Source organism: Tupaia chinensis, unplaced genomic scaffold (assembly GCF_000334495.1).
Source record: "Tupaia chinensis unplaced genomic scaffold, TupChi_1.0 Scaffold000627_1, whole genome shotgun sequence".
NCBI classification, from domain to species: Eukaryota; Metazoa; Chordata; class Mammalia; order Scandentia; family Tupaiidae; genus Tupaia; species Tupaia belangeri.
Window position 1 is genome coordinate 108,373 of NW_006160147.1, and position 20,577 is coordinate 128,949.

Genomic DNA, 20,577 nt, shown 5'->3' on the forward strand with positions numbered 1-20,577 from the left:
GACTAGGAATCGGGATTATTTTGCCCAGGGAAGAAAACGATTCTCGGGGCAGGGTCATCTGGATGCCGAAGGGCTGGAGGATGGGGTCAGCTTATTCTGCATCTCCACTGAGGGCCGAACAAGAAGAAATGTGTTTCTGCTGCAGAACAGGGACTGAGCTAAACGATAATCACTGTACGGATTTGAAAGGGCTGAGAAGAGGTGTGAGGTCTTTTTCCACACAGGTCTTCATGGGCAGATTAGACAGCCACCTGCTGGTGGAGGAGAGAGGATGGACAAGGGAGCTCCCTGGGGGCATGACCCTGAAAGGTTGGAGTCCCAGGGAGGGTCCATGGAGACAGGTCTGGAGGCCCACAGGATTCAACCCAGCCAGCTTCAAAGAGACTCCACAGGCCTTACCTGACGCTCTCCCCCTCTGTCTGTCTGACCTTCAAGCTGGGGAATGTTGGGCAAAGAGGACCACATTTCTTGATGCTTTCGAGCCAGTCCAGTAACCTAGAGTGACACTGCCTTGATGGGAGACCCACACACCCTCCCTCCCATAAGGCCAAGCCCATCGGACCCCTCGCCTAGCTTCGTCTCTAGATGGTTCTTTTTCATCATGCAGGTCTGAGTCTTGGTCTGAACTGTCAGTCCTCCTTAGCCTCCGGTTGTGTTTTGGGGAACCCCAGCATCCCATTTTCATCAGCACATCCAAGTGATGTGAAGGTTTCGGGAAAGCGGTCAGGCCCCCAGCCTAACCTTCAAAAGCAGTGACCCCAAGGCAGGAGGGCTGAAGGAAGGTCCTTCCATCAGCAGGGTCCTCCTTTAGGGCTTACTCCCCCAGGAGGGACCCCACCTCTCTGCCAGCTGCCTGCACACTCCCCTGCCTCCCCACCCCTCCTTCCCCATCTCTCCCCATCGCCCCTCATACTCCTGCTGCTCCACCCGCAAGGGACTGGAGGGCTGATGACCCTGCCTCTTCTCCTGCCCTCCCCTCCCCTCCCTCTCCTGTCCCCCTTCCCTCTGTCCTTCCAGTGAGTCCCACTGCGGCCACCACGCCAAGAATCACCCGCTCCAACAGCATCCCCACCCACGAGGCGGCCTTCGAGCTGTACAGCGGCTCCCAAATGGGGAGCACCCTGTCCCTGGCCGAGAGACCCAAGGGAATGATTCGGTCAGGATCCTTCCGAGACCCCACGGATGATGGTGAGACTTCATGCCAGCGCGGTTCACGCTCATTCCAGCCCTGCTGGGTCCCCTCACCCCCACCACCTCCACTGCCTCACTGCCACCGCCACACACACGTATACGAGTCACAGCACATTGAGCCGGGCCATTTCCGTTCTTTCTTCCCATACCTTTGAAGGGTCTGGGGGCCCAGAAACCTTGGGTGGCACCGCCTAGCACTGGGGCTTTGGGATGGAGCATCTGTCATTGGGACCGGGGAGGGTCATTCGAGCATGGCAAGGTGAAATGGCACCCTTGGGATGCTGAAGGCCACAACTTCCGTCTTCGCCACGCTAGTAGTCGTCATTCCTCCTCTCAGGCTCTCTAAACACGTGAGAAGAGAAAAGGACGTAACGGTAGCTGCTAAATCCTTACAAAGAATCAGGCATCTTATTCCTCTTTTGAGAATGTTCCAGAGATTTGGTTCAGGGAGGGCCGTCTGACAGGTGGTGGTGATCTGGGAGTGAATGTTGATCAGAGCCTGGAAGACCAGGCTCTGCTGCAGGTTGGACCTCCCGTGATTCAGGACACTTCCCGAAGCCACTCCCTGGGGCAGCGTGCCTAGTTCTCTCAGTAGGCTGTAACAGATGATCAGAATGAGTGTTTCGCACTTAAATAGCGTTCTCATCTGAGCAGTCCCCAGGAGCCCAGTAGGTCCCCAGTGCTGAGAAGAGGAGGAGGGAGAATCTCAGTGTTTGTCCCGAGCAGCTCCGATGAGAAACTCCTCGATCTACAGCTAAAGTTCTTTCCTGACCGGGAAGATAAGATGACAGCTACCCACAGAAACCTCCTTTCCCTCTCCCTTCCTGCCTTGTGCCCCTTGGAGCAGGCTGAGCAAAGGTCTGCCACACCCAGGCTGCAGGAGAACATAGACTGGGAAGGAGGCTGTCTCCGCTTGGGACTCGTCTCCTCTACTTGGAGCAGTTGTGATGCCAGTCGGGCTCCCTGTTCTCTTCCTGTTCACTCAGATGCCCTCCAGAATCACAATCCAAACTCCTGCCTTAGGGCGCTGCCCAGGAAGCATGCGTCCCGGAACCCTGTGCTAACTCTCTGTTCTTCTCTTGCAGTCCACGGCTCGGTGCTCTCCCTGGCCTCCAGTGCCTCTTCCACCTACTCCTCAGTAAGAGCCTGGCTTCCCTTCTCCTCCTCCCTGCCCCACCATCCATACTCCCTCCAACGTCCTTTGGGTGGGGGCAGGAGGCCTGGGTCTCTGCATTACATCATGTGGTGTGGGCATGGGCGTGGCGGTGGGCAGGGCCCCTAGAGCTTGGAGCACTCAGTCAGGTGTTTGGGGCCCATGGTAATCTTTCTTTTCTACAAGTTCATTTATTTATTTCTTCCATGAGAGACAGAGACAGGCACTCCCAACAGATCCCCTCAGTCTCACACACACAAGGTGTGACACCCCCCACAGCCTCACACAAGCCCAGCATGCTCAGGGAGGTCCTGAAACACGAACCCAGGGCCTTTCCCATGAGGACCCAGTGCATTACCACTGCACCACTGCCTGGCCATCTCAGTGGTCTCTCTAGCCTCACACCAGCTCCTGAGTGCCTCTGATGCTTTTTCTTCCCCTCCTTCGCAAAAACAGAGAACCCCCTTGTTTTAGAGCCCTTCCTGTGCCATGGCAAGTGGGAAGCACAGGTGGCAGGTGGGGTTCCAGGACTCTCGAACCCCGACTGAGTGCAGAACTGACCACGTTCACTCTGGGCACAGACACGTCCTCTGCCAGTTAGTTCTTGTGTTCTTAGATCTGCCCTGCCCCTGATTCTTTACTTCTTCCAGTTGCCCGCTATAAGAATTCATTTGCAGACTGATAAAAGTTTCACTCCTAGCCTCCTCGGCATACAAAGCTTACTGGGGATATGCTCCAGAGAATCTTTTATTTAAACCTGGTATCAGTCGGCACCGGGTCCTGTGTGGGGCCAGGGCCAGGAAATGGCTTTCAGCCTCTCTGCATCTCTGCATCTCGCTTCTTCAAGTTCTCTCCCCAGCATGGGCCTCCCTGGCTTCTCCACCTCCGTAGTAACTGCTTCCTTTCTCTCTCTCCTCCTGTGCTCCCTTCTTCAGGCTGAGGAGAGGATGCAATCTGAGGTAGGGTGCAAAGCCTTCGTCTCTGCTCGTGAGCCCGCTGCACACCGTGTTCCTTCCAAATCGCATGCTTCTCTGCCGCCAGTAGTTCGAATTTCTCTCCCTTTCACAGCAAATCCGGAAGCTGCGCAGAGAACTGGAATCATCCCAGGAGAAGGTGGCCACCCTGACGTCTCAACTTTCTGCCAATGTGAGTGTCACCACTAGGGAAAGACCCAGGCCTTCCTTAGGTTAGTTCAGCCAGGGAGGGAAGTCAGCAGGTAAAGGAGCCCCTGGGCTGAGCCCCCAAGACATCAGGGTTTCCTCACAGTTCTATTGTAGAGGATTTGGGATCTGCACTCCCCCTTCTCTGAGCCCCCAATTAATAGGTAAGGAGGGGTTCATGTCTGATGGACTCTAACTCCCGAGAGAGAAAAGAGGCCTCTCAGTGTTCTGCGTGGAGGTGGAAACAACCTTGCCACCGGCCATGGACAAAAATAGTTATGGATGATAATGATGGAGCCCTTGAGACCCTTTCTACTGCCCTGGGGTGTGTTGTGCCTTTGTTCCACTTAACAGGACAAGCACAGAATTGATCAGTAGATTTCTGCCTGGTGGGGGCCAGCTGGTGGTGTGAGGTTAAGGTGGCTGCATGGTTCGAGTACCAGACTCAGTGATTTGAAAAACACCCTGGACATTTGTGTGTGTGTGCCTAAGATCCCAAAAGATGGGATGGAGGAGAAGGAATTGCAGCATGACCATTCCCCATGGGGTGGGGGATGCTTTCTCACTTTCTCTCTCTCTCTTTCTCTGTCTCTCTCCAGTGAACACTCACCCTTGTGCAAAAGTTTTTAAAAGTAACAGTAGTTCTGTTAGTGACCATGGCACTAATTAGAAACCAACCCCTACGCTGGTCTAACTCCTTCGCTCACAGCCTCCTGATCCTCCCAGTGGCCTCCGTGGGCAGAGAGCAGAAATGAGGTGGTCTTCAGGTTGGAAGCCACAGTTCTTTGTTTCGGCCCTCAACCTGCTCACGCTACGGCCACTTACTGGGTTGTCGGGAAAGTCATGATGCATGTTTGCATAGAAAAATGTACAAAAATACGTCATGACTCTCCTGATGACCTCACAGAATGGGTCACACTCCTTTAGGCCTTAGTTTTTCTACTCTGTGAGATGGGGAGAAACGAAGCGACTGCCGCTCACTAGGCTGTGGTAGCTTCTCCCCGGGGCTCAGTTGCAAACAGAGAACAGAAGAGCCATTTTCTCCCAGCGCTGTAAACAACAGCTGAGCCGGATCTGCTGGAGCTCTCCAAGTGTTTGCACAAAAGTAACCATGTCTGCAATTTCCGCAGCCGTTTCTGGTTTTCTCTCTTCCCTTCCTCTCCGGGGAACCCAGCTGTCCGGCCTGGGATCTATCCCTTCGGATCAGGTAGAAGAATCTCCACAAGATCGTGCGTGTTTCCCGTGTATCCAATAGCAGTTGCCTCACCACGCCGGCTATTCTTTCTGTTCTTTTCCCAAAGACCAGTTTGTTCAAAGCTCCAATCAAGTGCTTTTTCCCACCTCGGGGACCCCTGAGAACTGTCACATAAACAAGACCTTTTCTCCCCCTTGTGTCGCACCCACCGAGGCCAGTGGCCCTGAGCGCGTCCGGCATGCCCCCGGAGATCGTGTCTGGGAGATGCTGGGAGGTGGGGAGGCGCCAGGGAGGCAGAGAGCGTGATTGTCTGATTCATTTACACCGCGATCTGTCAGCCATCATGCTGTCAAGGCTGGGCCAGAGCCAAGGAAAGAAATGGAGGGGGTGATTTTTCTTAGAACAGGAAGTTCCATTTGGCTAAGAGAGAACAAACGAAACACCCAGACACGAGAGGTTTTGAATCTTGGAGGCAGATTTTTGCCAGGGTCAGAGCTCTGCTTGGAAGCAGAGAGTGTGATGGCAGGACCCTGGGGAAGTTCCACAGCACTGTTCGGGATCCTCCGATTCTGGACTAAACTTTTGTCATGTTCCATGGGCTTCTAAACTGCCAAAGACAGGAAGGAGCCCAGACCCCTGAACCTCAAAAATGTTAGACCTTCTGGAGCACCCTGCCTAGCCCGGAGGCCTCCCAGGCACCTCACAAGATCAGGGTTAGGGGAAGGTTCTGAGTCGTGAGAGGAAATGCAGGAGAGAGAGGAACGGAAAAGCCAGTCCCCAGAGGAGAAGAGGACAACAGAAAGCACACAGGAACCTGGGGCTTCTTGGGGTCTCTCGTGAGGCTTCCAGGGACTCCAAGCATGCTATTACAGACTCCTGCAGGGGTACAGAGAAGCCACTGAGAAAAGACCTGAGGTCACGAGGACAGGAGTTCCCTGTACAGTAGGTGAAGCTGAACTGTCAGGCCACGACATGAGACTCCATAGTGGAAGAGGGGCCAAGTGGGGCCGAAAGGACTGCTTCCATCCACGTCCTATGAAAACAGGCACCAGACATGTTCCAAGGGCAGCGGGTGGGAACTAGAGGTGACCCAACAGGAGGGAGGATTCTTAGCCAACAGGAAGCAGTGAGCTGTGCTGCAGACATCCAGAGCTCTGGATTAAGGACCTGCACAGGACAATCCGCCACCTCTTGCCAGGGGCACCAGCTTGCTCAGATACCCCCTTCACTGACAGCTATTTCTCCGTCCCAGTGTTCTGCTTTCTAGTCCCATTCCCATCTCCTTTCCAGGCATCCTCCCAGGTAGAGTTCAGCCCACCCTCCAAATATCCTTGACTACCCTGAGCAGCCTTCCTAGTCAGCCTGTCTTGGGGGGCCCTGCCTCATTCTTCATTCCAGATGAAACAGACCTGACACCTAGTGGCCAAACTGAGGAATGCCCCTGGAATTCCTTTCAGCCCTGTAAAGTGGAGCCTGAAGAAAGCAGGAAAAAGGAGCAGCTCCTATGTAAGAACAAGTTTAGCCAGAGAGCCAAAAGACTCGGTTCTACTAGGGGTTATTTTATCCCATGTGAGCCAGCCCACTGCACAATGAAGGGGTTAAATCAAAATAATAGGGATGACCCTGACGCTCATGGCCCTCCTGCCATGCCTGCCACCGCAAAGTGGCATAGAGCACCTCTAATAGGACAGTCCCGCCCGACCCTCGTGCTGTCTTTGTTACTCAAGGAGCTGGTTTCTGCTAGAAATGCCTGTGAGTCCATCTTGTTCCCTCAGCGAAATCAATATTTTTGTTTTGTTTTATTTGTTTTTTAGTTTGTTTTTTTTTTTAGAGGTTTTTGTTTGTTTGTTTGTTCTTGCTATACAGTGAATGTGCTCGCCAGAAAGGCAGAGAGAGACAGAGAGACAGAAAGTGAGAAATCACCCCCCAGGGGGATGGCCACGCCGCAATCCCTTCTCCTCCATTCTCCGCTCGGGATCTTGGGCACACATGCACATGCGCCCGGTGTGAGTTTAAAGCTGCTTGGTCTGGGACTTGAATCACGATCGACTACATGGGAGTCTAGTGACATAGCCATTACTCTAACTGCTGGTCCCCGTTTTTTAGTTTTTGCTATAGGGTGTGTATGCTTGCCAAAGAGAGAGATAGGGAAAGTGAAAAATCACCCCCTGGTGAATAACCATCCCATAATCCCATTTCCTCCATCTTCCTCTCAGGATTTTGGGCACTCACACACATATGACTAGCACGTCTTTCAAGGCTCCAGGCTCAGATCTTGAACCATGTGGTCAGCCATGTGAATCAAGCCATATTAACCTCCATGCCATCTGCTGGCTCAGGAAATCTATTTTAAAACCACCAAGAGACTTGTTGGCATGGATCAGCTGTGAGACACAGAAAATCAGCTAAAACTACTTTCCACGTTGGTTATTTCCTCTCCCCCAGCCTCACACAGCTTGAGAATCTCTTTGTGTCTTTGTTTCAGGCGAATCTAGTGGCTGCTTTTGAGCAGAGCCTGGTGAATATGACATCCCGCCTGCGACACCTGGCCGAGACAGCCGAGGAGAAGGTGAGAGGCCTGGGCAGACCGGGCCAGGCCAACCCCGTCCCTCACTCACTGGTGCCAGTTTCCCCCTCCTGGCTGTCACCCTGGATTCTTAGCCTGCTCCTTACCAGGGCATGGACACATTCCTCATCCTGGTTCCCTGCCCTTCTCCGTCACATCTGGTAGAAGTCTAGGGCCTGGCTTGTTGCCTGGCACGTTGTAAGTGAGGTACTCCTACCAAGCCCAAGTAATGCACTATTCTCATTTCTCTCTTAGGACACTGAGCTGCTGGATTTGCGAGAAACCATAGATTTTCTGAAGAAAAAGAACTCTGAGGCCCAGGCAGTCATTCAGGGAGCCCTTAATGCCTCAGAAACCACACCCAAAGGTAGGGTGGAGGGAAACCAGGAATGAGATGAAAGGGGAATGACCAGGTTTTTATCTGGGTTCATGAAATACCGGGTCCCATATCAGGGGAGAGCCCTTAGGTGCTCTTCGGTGTGATGCATATACTGGTTGGTGAGGAGTTTCAGAGGCATGGCCCACCATTCTGGGGATGAGGGCCAGCAAAGAGGGGTCTCCCCACAGGCCCTCTCCTCTGCCTCCAGGCCAGTGTCAAAGAGCTGTCAAAGGCCACCGTCCAAGTGCACTTTGCAGTCCTGCATGAACTGCTGGGTGTCCACACAGATGCAGCGTGGTATTTGGTCCTCACTATGGTTCTCCGAGGGGGTGCAGTGTACTTTCCGAATGAGAGAGCCAGAGCTCACATAGGTTATGTGGAGCTCACATGGCCGGTGAGCCTGGCGACGGGCTGTCGGGATGGGAGGGCGTCTGATGCCGTGGGAATCTGTGATCCCTCACTCTGGTCCAGCCCTCGGGCTCACTCGTCAGTCCTCTCTCTTGTCCATAGTCAGTCTTCCGCCTCATCAGCTCTCAGAAAGTCCCAGCTTTCATCACAGCGGTCAAGCTCCTCATCCCACCACTGACCCACCTGACTCTGAACGCAGCCTTCACTCCCCACTTAGGAAAATGAATATCTTCAAATGAGAACCTTGTTGGCTGTTCCCAACTCCGTCAACTGACCCTTACTTACTGTCCTTCCACATTGGGAAGAGCTATCCCTCAGACCAAGAGTGACCCTGGGGCTAGTGCTTTGGAAATCCTCCCTTTAGCAATTACACCCCTGCCCCCACACCCGCCACATGCACATTCTTTTCCACCTCCCTGACCCCTAATTCTCTACTTACTCTTTCTCTCCTTATAAACCTGCTAAAGGCTCGTGTGTATATATATATATGTATATATACATAAACACACACGTGCATATATGTAATTTCACATATATGTATATTATATTCACATGTATGTACTTTTTTCTAAGACAGTCTCACCATGTTGCCATCCTCCTGCCTTAGCCTCTCAGTTGGGACTGTAGGCGTGCATCACCACATCTAGCTCTTCTTTAGACAGGGTGTCACTATTTTGTCCAGGCCAGCCTTGGGCTCTTGTTCTCCTGCCTTAACCACCTCCACCCAAGTTGCTGGGATTACAGGTACACATCACCACGCCTGGCCTTTAGGTTGGACTGGGAATTGAACTCAGGTGTCTCATATGGTCCCAGGCTGTGGGGCACCGTGTCTGAGCAGCATTCGCCAAGGTAGCTGGGCCAAAGCTCTTGTATCTTAAAGAGAAAGGAGATATATCAACCCATGTCCTTTGTAACTGGAGGTTGATGGCCATGCCACAGTCTCTCCTTTATTCTCCTCTGGAATCTTGTGAGCACATGCACATGCACCCAGTATGATTTTCAAGCCACCAGGTCCAGGACTGGAACTGCAGTTGACCATGTGGGAGTCCAGCAATGTAAACACTATACCATATGTTGGCCCTGTCTTCACTTTCTTAAAAATCGTCTTTGAAGAATAAAAATTTTCCATTTTGATATTTATTTTTTCCCTTTGGTTACTGTACTTTTGGTCTTGTAACTAAGAACTATTGCCTAATCCAAGGTCATAAAGATTTACTCTGCCTTTTTCTATAAGATTTTATATTTTGAGCTCTTACATTTAGCTCTTTATTTCATTTTTAGTAAATTTTTATATATGGTTTAAGGTAAGGGCTACAACTTCATTATTCTTGTTTTCGTTTTTGTTTTTGAGAGGTTTTTGCTATAGGGTGCGTGCACTTGCCAGAAAGAGAGAGACAGAGAGACAGAAAGTGAGAAATCACCCCCAGGGGGATGGCCATGCCACAATCCCTTCTCCATTCTTGGGATCTTGGGCACACATGAACATGTGCCTGGTGTGAATTTAAGGCACCAGGTCCGGAACTCGAACCACGGTTGACGTGAGAGTCCAGTGACATAGCCATTACACCAACTGCTGGTCCCCGATTACTGTAGCGTTTTGAAACTGGGAAGTGTGAGTCTTCCAACATTTTTTTTTTTTAAGATTGTTTTGGCTTCTTTATTTCTTGTACTTCTATGTGAATTTCAGGATTAGTTTATCAATCTCTGCAAAAAAAATCAGCTGAAATTTTGATAGGGATTACATTAAATCTGATGTTTGGAGAGTATTATTTCTTTTTATTGGGGCCAGCAGGTGGCATGGTGGTTAAAGGCACTGAATTCCCACATGACTGACCATTTATATATGGTTTAAGGTAAGGGCTACAACTTCAGATTAGGGTTAGGGTTAGGGTTGAGTCCTGGACTTTGTGGCTTGCTTTCTCACTTTCCCTTTCTTTCTCTGTCTATCTTTCACTGGTTAAATTAAAAAATAATAATAACAAATAGAATTAATTAAATAAATAATCCTTTTTAAAAATTATTTATTATTATCATTATTATTTTTAATTTGCTATAGGACATGTGCACTCACCAGAGAAGAGAAAGAGAAAGAGGGAAACTGAGAAAGCAAGCTGCTGGGTCCTGAACTCAAAGTGTGATAGGCCATGTGGGAGTACAGTGCCTTAACCACCATGACACTTGCTGGGCCCAAGAGAGTATTATTTCTTCTTCGTTTTTTTTTTAAAAGAATTATTTTATTTAATTTTACTTATATATTTACTTATTTTTAATTTGACCAGAGAGGGACAGAGAGAGAAAGAGAGAGTAAGAAAGGAAGCCACCAGATCTGGGATTCAAACTGTGGTCAACCATGTGGAAGTCCAGTGGCCCCAACCACCATACTACTTGCCGGCCCCTAAGAGTATTATTTCTTAACAATAGTAAATCTAACAGTCCATGAACATGGTATGCCTTTTCCATTTATTTAAATAGTCTTTTCTTTCTTTCAGTGATATTTTACAGTTTTCAGTTTACGAGTCTTGCATTTTTTTTTTAAAGTAAATTTTTAATACTTTAAAGGACTTAAACAAGGTCTAGGAATTAAAGCACAGTCAACCATGTGGGAATCCAGCTACTTAACCACCATGCCACCTCCTGGCCCCAAGCTTGATCATTTTTATAACCTCTTCTTTTTAAAATCTATTTATTTTATTCATGATGGAGAGCATGTGTACATGCACTTAACAGCCCTTATTTCTAGAACTGTAAATATCCACCCAACTAGTCCTTTTCCTCTAGTCTAGTTTCCCTCTATGTCATCTTTCTCATTGTTAATAGAGTAAGCTCTATTAAAATTGAAAAAAATTTAAAAAAAAAACCTTTTGACATTGTATTGTAGTTATATAAGGTATTAACATTAAAGAATAATGGGTCAAAGGTGCATAGGACTTTTTTGTATAGTTCTTTGCAACTTCCTATGAATCTGTAATGATTTCAAAATAACAAGTGTTTTTTTTAATTAGTTTATTTATTTATTTATTTATTTGGAGGTTTTTGCTATAGGGCGCGTGTGCTCGCCAGACAGACAGAGAGAGACAGAGCAATAGAAAGCTAGAAATCACCCCCCAGGGGGGATGGCCACACCACAGTCCCTTCTCCTCCATTCTCCTCTCAGGATCTTGGGCACACACGCACACGCGCCCAGCGTGAGTTTTAAGCCACTGGGTCTGGGACTCGAACCGCAGTCGACTACATGGGAGTCCAGCGACATAGCCATTACGCTAACTGCTGGTCCCAAAATAACAAGTGTTTTTAAAATCTAATATTATTGTGCCCTTGCCTTTGAGTCTTTGCTGACCATTATCTATGGCACAAAAGCACATTTGCTTCCAAAGGTGTTCAGGGCTCTACGCTCACCTCTCTGTTCCCTGTAGGTACCCTATGCACCTTTCATTCCAGTCTTGTAGCAAAGCCCGGTCCCTACGCCATGCCTTTGTGGATAATTTTTCTTCAGTCCTTAATACACTTTCCGATGTTCCCATCTGAAGAACTTCTGTTCCTTTGATACTCAAACAATTCCTTTATTAATTCTTTCTTGCCCTATTGTAGAAAAGTGAATCAGAGCCTGCCAGGATGTGTGGTGGTTAAGGCAGCTGGATCCTGCATGTCCAACCATGGTTCAAGTCCTAAACTCTGGCTTGAAAAACACACCAAATGTGGGTGCACATGTGCCCAAAATCCCAAGAGGAGAATGGAGGAGAAGAGATTGTGGCATGGCCACCCCCCCAGGGGGGATTTCTTAGTTTCCCTTTCTCTCTTTCCAGCAAGCACATGCACCCTATAGCAAACAAACAAACACAGTCCTTTGTTCTGCCATCACAAACCCTCTCAAAGAGCTGAGCTGAGATGATTTTTCTACTCATCAGGTTAAAAAAAAAAAAAACCTAAAGCTTGTTCAAATTAAATTCAGGGAATATGGCTTGTTATTCTTGGCCTTAGACCATTGAGCAGCCAAGACATAATGGAAAAATCATTAAAAAACAGTAAGGTTGAGGGACCAGCAATTAGCATAATGGCTATGTCACTGAATTCCCATGTAATTGACCGTGGTTCAAGTCCCGGACCCAGTGGCTTAAACTCATGCCGGGCACATTTACGTGCGTGCCCAGGATCCCAAGAGGAGAATGAAGGAGAAGGGATTGCAGCATGGCCATGCCCCTGGGGGGTGATTTCTCACTTTCTGTCTCTCTGTCTCTCTCTATCTTTCTGGCAAGCGTACTCACCCTATAGCAAAAAACTCTCAAAAAAAAAAAAAAATAGTAAGGTTGATGTCCTCCTAAAACTGTAGAGGAGCCAGCTGTGCTGCTCAAGTGAAGCTGGATGCCACATGGTGAACAAGATCCAGACCTGCAGCCCAGTTAGCCTAAAATACTTTGGGCATGTGTGCACATGCTTAGGAGCCCACAGGCCGGAGGACTGGAGGACTAGAGGAAGGGGATTACAGCATGACCAGACCCTATGGAGTCTCTGTTGCTCTCATACACTCATGTGCATGTGCTGTCTCATGAATTAAGGAAAATAACTGTAGAGGCCCAACTTTAGTTTCACTCTCAGGCCTAGCTGGGCAGGATTTATTACTTTGTGCCACGTCTTTCTATTAGACTGGGAGCTTCTTGAGAACAGGGATTATTCTCTAATTTTTACCTTTCGCATCTTCTTCTATATCAAAAAAATGACCAGCCTGGTCACCATGGTACAGGCAGTAGGGGCACTGCTGTGGGATGTAGAGGCCAGAGGCTTCTGGGTCACACACTGGGTTTGCCTGAACACACTGGGCACACCCATCAGGGTGCTGTGATCTAGACTGGCTGCAGGGTGGGGAGGGGTGGGTTACAGCAGGAAGACCCTATTGAAGATGCTTCTCTCTCTCTATCTCACAAACTCTCTCGCTCATGATCTTATGAAGGAAATAAATATTTTTTTAAAAAGTAATTGGCACTCAGTAAATATTTATTGAATAAAAATGAATAATGTGTGAGGATTGCCAAGTTGGTTAAGGCAGCTGGATCCCACATGGCCAACTCAGCAGTTTAAGTCCTGGACTCTGGCTTAACAGTCATGCCTGGCGTGTGTGTGTGTGTGTGTGCGCGCGCACACACACGCCTAAATCCCAAAAGGAGAATGGAGGAGAAGGGATTACAGTGTGGCCATCCCTCCTGGGGGGTGATTTCTCACTTTCCCTCTATCTCTGTCTCGCTCTGGTGAGCACATGTGCCCTATAACCAAAAATAAATAAATAATGTGGATATAGGAGTTGGTTGGTTCTGCTTCCCTCTTGGTTTGCAGCTAGACTGGCCTGAAGTCTCATGTCATCTCTAACCTGCCTTGTCTGTGTTCTTCCCGCTTGTCCTTGGCCCCTAGAACTTCGGATCAAGAGACAGAACTCCTCAGATAGCATCTCAAGCCTCAACAGCATCACTAGTCATTCCAGCATTGGCAGCGGCAAGGATGCTGACGCAAAAAAGAAGAAAAAAAAGAGTTGGGTAGGTACAGGTGTTGGGAGAGGAAACCGTAGAGAACCATGGTGGGCCACCTCCACCTCAGTGTGGGGATCAGCTCTCCAGGATTAACCAAGATGTAGTCCCTTCTGATCCTAAGCCCTAGTGTGCTGTCTGCTCAGAGCAAGGTCCACTGACTTCTCCCTTTCCCCAATCATCTCCTGCCTGTCCCAGCCTTTCTACTCTTCTGTTTTCCTTGGGCTTTCCATATTGGTCTTTGGCCACAGGAGGAAGCTCAGAAAATACCCAGAAGGGACTGTCTTGTCAGTTTCCTCCTCTATTCTCCCTCTCCCTTCTATATTATGGAGAGAAGATTTTATTTAAAAAGCCATTTGTTCCAGATGCTCCTGGAAGTCATTTCTTTAGTTTTTGGAGAAGTATTAGTGGACATTTCCAGATCACTTCTAAAGGATTTTTTATATGCCTTTGGTTGACCCAGAGGTAGTGTGTCTGTGTGTGTATGGTTTTTTCAAGCTATAGACAGGTCTTGAGCACTCCTAGCTCCTCTCTCTGCCTGTTTTAAGGACAACATCCCCAAATTGAGACAAGTCACCCCTCTGTCCCCTGTTCAGTAAGCCCCGGCTTTGTCTAGTACAGATGGTCTGCTGCATGAAACGAGTGATTAAGTGCTGCTGCTTTTTTTTTTTCTCCTTCCAAATGCTGACTTCAAATCCCTATTTTTTTTTTTCCAGGTCTATGAGGTAAGAGAACACAGTTCCTCTTCCCTTATTTTCTCTTTCCCTTTCAGCTCTCCAGGATTAACCAAGATGTAGTCCCTTCTGATCCTAAGCCCTAGTGTGCTGTCTGCTCAGAGCAAGGTCCACTGACTTCTCCCTTTCCCCAATCATCTCCTGCCTGTCCCAGCCTTTCTACTCTTCTGTTTTCCTTGGGCTTTCCATATTGGTCTTTGGCCACAGGAGGAAGCTCAGAAAATACCCAGAAGGGACTGTCTTGTCAGTTTCCTCCTCTATTCTCCCTCTCCCTTCTATATTATGGAGAGAAGATTTTATTTAAAAAGCCATTTGTTCCAGATGCTCCTGGAAGTCATTTCTTTAGTTTTTGGAGAAGTATTAGTGGACATTTCCAGATCACTTCTAAAGGATTTTTTATATGCCTTTGGTTGACCCAGAGGTAGTGTGTCTGTGTGTGTATGGTTTTTTCAAGCTATAGACAGGTCTTGAGCACTCCTAGCTCCTCTCTCTGCCTGTTTTAAGGACAACATCCCCAAATTGAGACAAGTCACCCCTCTGTCCCCTGTTCAGTAAGCCCCGGCTTTGTCTAGTACAGATGGTCTGCTGCATGAAACGAGTGATTAAGTGCTGCTGCTTTTTTTTTTTCTCCTTCCAAATGCTGACTTCAAATCCCTATTTTTTTTTTTCCAGGTCTATGAGGTAAGAGAACACAGTTCCTCTTCCCTTATTTTCTCTTCCCCTTTGCCATACCTTCCCTATTTCCAGAACAATTCCCTTCCCCTACAAAACAGAATGGAACGCTAACCGTAACAGTCACCCAGAGTTCCTAACCCACTCCACTGCATGGTCCATCCACGGCTGCCCCACGAGAGGACAGAGGAGTGGTCTGGGTCGGGGGACCAAATGGGAAGGTCAAGCAAAATCCAAATTGATCCCTAACTGTCTTTCCCTGCTAGACAACTGGCCTTTAGAAAAGCTGTCACATTGAGCTCCTCCTGTCCAGAAAATGAGCCCTCTTATTTTTGGTTCCATTAAATCTAGACATCCCAACTAGGTGAGCACCACTGGTCAACATGTTCTTGACCATAATTTCCAAAGGCCAGTTCAGGTGGGGCTTAGCCTGAAGAGGCAGTTCCAGAGTAGGATGAACCAGAGAAAGGCATGGGAGAGTGTCCATTCAGGACACAGTCAAGTCACCCCAAAGCCTAAAACTCCCCAAACATCCATAGCATTTCCAAAGACAACTTGGGAGTTAGAGTACAGTCCTAGATGAACAGAGTGGACCCAGACTCTGTCACAAACCAGACACCTGAACTCCACTCTGACCCCATTGTGCAAGTGCTATGAAGGATCTGAAAAATGGAACCCCAGTGTTTTGGGTTTGGGTTTTGTTTTGTTTTGTTTTTAAGACGTTATTGCCTTAGGGCGTGTGTACTAGCTGGAGAGTAACAGAGACAGTAAAAGAGAAAATGAGGGGCTGGCAGGTGGCATGGTGATTAAGGGCACTGGACTCCCACATGGCCGACTGCAGTTCAAGTCCCAGACCGGATGGCTTGCTTTCTTGCTTTCCATCTTTCTCTCTCCCTCTCACTCTGTCCCTTCTGGTCAAATTAAAATTAATTAATTAAATTATATCAAATAATTCTTTTTTTTTTGGAGAGGTTTTTGCTATAGGGCGCGTGTGCTCGCCAGACAGGCAGAGACAGAGAGACAGAAAGTGAGAAATCACACCCCTTGGGGGATGGTCACGCCGCAATTCCTTCTCCTCCATTCTCCTCTTGGGATCTTGGGCATACACCCCAGGTGCCTGGCGTGAGTTTAAGCTACCGGGTCTGGGACTCGAACCGCGGTCAACTACATGGAAGTCCAGCAACATAGCCATTACGCTAAATGCTGGTCCCCAAATAATTCTTTAAAAAAAGAAAGAAAGAAAGTGAGAAGTCACCCCTTCCGGGGGGGTGGGGGGCGGATGACCACACCTCAATCCTCTCTCCTTCATTCTCCTCTTGGAATCTTAGATATGCATGCACATGCACATGGGCCCAGCACGATTTTCTTTTCTTTTTTTAAGAGAGATTTTTGCTATAGGGTATGTGTGCTCACCAGAGAGACAGAAAGCAAGGGGGGGGATGGCCACGCCACAATCTCTTCTCCACTCTCCTCTCAGGATTCTGGGCACACACACACACACACATACACACACACACATACACACACACACCTGGTGTGAGTTTCAAGACCACCGTCGACGGCTATAACCACTATGCCATCTGCTGGTCCCAAGTAGGCATAATTTTCAAGTTACCTGGTTTGAGACTTAAACCACGGTCAGCGTGTGGGAGTCCAGTGATGTAATTGCTACGCCATTTGCTGGCCCCAATATAATCTCAGTTATTAAGGAGTCTATGGAATTGCTGGGAAGAGAAAAAAATATATACATACAAGATTAATAAAAATCCAATGGTGCCAAAGTGCTTGTTGAGGCAGAAAATGCCAAAGAAGGGTAAAGATGACAGACCGTATTTATAGGAGCAGGAAAAACAGCAGCAAGGTGTTAATACTGAATCAAGGTGGGATTCATGCTTGGTGGAGAGGAATGTGCTGGAATGCTTTTTGCTTAGACATTGTCTGAGCACACAGGGAGCAGAAGCCCAGCTCAGCCAGAGCTCAGAGCAGGCTAGAGCACAGACAAGAAGGGGCTGAAATGCCTGAGTAATTATTTAAACGTGATTCTGTAGATTAGCATTTTCTGATGCACGTTCCATGGAGCACCAGTCTATCGAGGTGCTCCTTAAAAGATGACGCCATCGCTGCATACATTTGAGAAGCACTGTGTTTCCCACAGTGCACATCTGCATGGGGAAAGTTCTCAGATACCTCCAGTAAAGAATTCTGTTCCATTTTGCTAATCTGTTGTTTCCTGAACTTGTGTAATCCTGGAACTGTTTAGTCCCACGACATCAAACATCTGGCAGTTATGGCTTTGGGAATACTGAGCTCCACACAGAGCACTATTCTCTCCTCGGCTCTCACTGACCTTAGAAGGCAGAGGCTCCAGGCAGACTGTGGTCATAGGGACTCTTTCTGCATACACATACAGACATAGATACACACACACACACACACACACACACACACACACACACACACACACACATCTTCCCAGAAGGCAGTGGTATAGAAAAAATGTTGTACTGAAAACTTAGAAGCCAGGTCAGGCTTGTAGCCTAATGATTAAAGGAGCTGGATACTACATAGTCAACCGCAGTTCAAATCCTGGCCCTGACAGCTTGATGAACACACCAGGTGCATGTGCATGCATGCCCAAAAATCCCAACAGGATGGAGAATTGGAGAAGAGATTGTGACATGACCATACCACACTGGGGGGGATGCTTTCTCCTTTTCTCTCCTCCTCTTTTTGCTTCTTCATCTCTCTCTGGTGAGTGCATGTTCCCTGTAGTAATTTTAAAAAGAGAGAAGAAAAGAAAATTTGGAAGCCTGAGTTCTAGTCCTGTGTCTTCCTTCAGTTATATACCAAGCAAGTCACCTCTGGCCTTTGTAGCCTCGATTCTTCCTGTTTACAGAGAATTGAACTTTATGGTACTTCTGAGCCCTGACTGCTCCATGGTAATGAGCCCTCCGAAACCAGCCAGCTGCACATAAACTCGCTCACATTCACCCCCATCACAGCCAGATTGCTCCTCCGCTGAGCCTTACTGAGTAGAAACCCCAACACACACGCCACCAGTTCCAAGAGAGACAGTTAGAAAGGGTACTCGCAAATGTCCCCTTTTTTCTCCCTGTCCTAAAGATCTGGTTTGCCTTTGTCCCCTATAGCCTTTGACCCCTCCTTTACTCTCTTGCTGCCATTCCACATCTGTGACCCCGTGTGCGTGTGTATGCATGCTGTATGGATGCATGTGGACGGGTGTGGGACAGGACCCTGGTTCGCATCTCTGGCTCACATCCCTGACACCTGCAATCTTCAGCACCAAGGTCAAGCAAGCTGTCGGCTGTGCTGCCCCAACCACTCTAAGGAAATGCAGGGAAATAGCCCTCCTCCTAGGACATGTGCAGTAATGGAAAATGCTTGTGTCTGATTGTCTTAGTCATTCTGATGTTGGCTGGCACAAGAGATGAAGAAACAATGCCACTGCCTTCTCACAGATTCCTTCTCACGGTCCTCACAGCATCATGCTCTCAGCTTCTGTTCGATGGGTGAAGAGATGAATAGACTCTGGGCTGATGAGTAAAAGCCAGAGGTGGCATCCTGAGGCCCAGAGTGAGCGAGGTTTTAGCTTAGCAGTTATTGGCCTGCTGGAGATGGGGGGATTGAATTGCTAAGAGGTATACCATGTGACCTCTGGGGACTTCTCTCTGTCCCTATCAGAGGTACAACTTCCCCAGGGGAGAGAGAAGAACCAAGGAGTTCCCATGGCCTACAACAGCAACAAGCCAGAACAGTCCACTCTCTCTCAGTCCTAATTTCTAGGAACTCTTCTGTCCATATCCTGTGAATCAAGTGAAGCCACAGGAAGGCTTGAGGACAGCAAGTAAACCCCATGCCTTCAAATCTCTCTGTCTCAGAAGCTCTGAACCAGTCCTCCCCATTCTCTAGTGGGGCCCTGACATCTCCCTACCTGGATCTGCTTTTTTCTAGCTTCGGAGTTCCTTCAACAAAGCCTTCAGTATAAAAAAGGGACCCAAGTCGGCTTCCTCATACTCCGATATTGAGGAGATCGCCACACCGGACTCCTCAGCCCCCTCGTCCCCCAAATTACAGCATGGGTCTACAGAGACCGCCTCCCCCTCCATCAAGTCCTCCAACTCATCCTCCGTGGGCGCCGATGGCACCGAGTAAGTGCTCTCACCACCTGCCACCCAGCCTGGTGCTGGTGGGAACCACTGCCTAGCGTGGCAGTAAGCCCCTTGGATCCTGGACCAGCAGCAGCTTACTACTGATCTCTCCCTGGGTAGAGGAGGCCAAGGAGTAGGCAGTCCTTGGACTAAGCCCCGGGTCCATCCATGGCTACAGCATCAGCCACATAAAACGAGTGCCAGATGCTGAGCGCCAAGGGCCGCTGCACTTGTGTTGAGTACGCGCAAGAGGGACCTTGACTGCCAGCCCTGCATCTCAGTATCCCCTAGTAACCAGTGCTTCCTCGTGTCACCTGGCTTGACTTTTGCCTTCTTACAGGGGTCCTGCTCACCCAGCTCCCCACACTAGGCTGTTCCACGCCAATGAGGAGGAGGAACCAGAGAAGAAGGAGGTATCAGAGCTGCGCTCCGAGCTGTGGGAGAAAGAGATGAAGCTCACGGACATCCGCTTGGAGGCCCTTAACTCGGCCCATCAGCTGGACCAGCTCCGGGAGACGATGCACAACATGCAGGTCAGCCCCAGGCAGAGCTACAAGCCGGAAGAAGTCAGGTCTATGGTCTGTCCAGCCCTGTAGCCACCCTGTCTGTTCTTGCTGTAGCTGGAGGTGGACCTGCTGAAGGCAGAGAATGACCGGCTGAAGGTGGCCCCAGGCCCCTCATCAGGTTCTGCGCCAGGGCAGGCCCCTGGATCATCTGCTCTATCATCCCCTCGCCGTTCCCTGGGCCTTGCACTCACCCATTCCTTCAGCCCGAGTCTTGCAGATACAGGTACCTGTTTGGGAGAAGAGCACCTGAGGGTGGAGAGGAAAAGGGGTTTGCTTCGTGATTGCACCATTCCACATGCTCTGGTGGTCTCTCTAGTGTCAAGCAGATGCCATGAGGCCCTAAGAGCTGTGTGGTCCTTTGACCTTAATTACTTCTCAGTGTGGGGCCTTTGTTTCTCCTCTGGGACAAACAATGAGTTATTTGGGAAGGATAATGACTGCCGTGTTTGGGGATGGCTGTGGGTGCCCCCAAACCAACTAGCCCATTTTGATATTTGCAGACCTATCACCCATGGATGGCATCAGCACTTGTGGTCCAAAGGAGGAAGTGACCCTTCGGGTGGTGGTGAGGATGCCCCCCCAGCACATCATCAAAGGGGTAAGGAGCTCCAGTGGGAGCCAACGTAACATTGTCATATTTATCCAAGAAAATCTGGCCTCCAAATACCCCCAAATTTAGAGCACTCAACTCCGGAGGCCTTTAGGATCTCCCTCTCTCTTTTCACATTTTTTGTTCATTGCAAGAGAATGCAGATGCTTGGCAGAGAGAGAAAGAAAGGGAGTGAGGGGGAAAAAAAAAACCCCTCAATGGGATGTGGCCATTCTGCATCCTTTCTTCTCCATTTCCCCATCCTGTCAGAATTTGGGGCAT

The 20,577-nt window shown here is 48.9% G+C and overlaps 1 protein-coding gene across 1 annotated transcript in view; it reads left to right on the forward strand.

Annotated features, from left to right (window-relative positions):
- LOC102474746 (neuron navigator 1) overlaps positions 1 to 20,577 on the forward strand; it is a 108,471-nt gene that overhangs the window by 74,161 nt on the left and 13,733 nt on the right. The window contains exons 8-18 of the mRNA XM_014591931.2: positions 1,018 to 1,188; positions 2,277 to 2,329; positions 3,280 to 3,303; positions 3,413 to 3,490; positions 7,185 to 7,268; positions 7,521 to 7,632; positions 13,453 to 13,574; positions 18,944 to 19,140; positions 19,481 to 19,673; positions 19,761 to 19,929; positions 20,207 to 20,304. Of these exons, the coding sequence (XP_014447417.1) occupies positions 1,018 to 1,188; positions 2,277 to 2,329; positions 3,280 to 3,303; positions 3,413 to 3,490; positions 7,185 to 7,268; positions 7,521 to 7,632; positions 13,453 to 13,574; positions 18,944 to 19,140; positions 19,481 to 19,673; positions 19,761 to 19,929; positions 20,207 to 20,304 (1,301 nt within the window). The remainder of the gene's footprint in view (positions 1 to 1,017; positions 1,189 to 2,276; positions 2,330 to 3,279; positions 3,304 to 3,412; positions 3,491 to 7,184; positions 7,269 to 7,520; positions 7,633 to 13,452; positions 13,575 to 18,943; positions 19,141 to 19,480; positions 19,674 to 19,760; positions 19,930 to 20,206; positions 20,305 to 20,577) is intronic.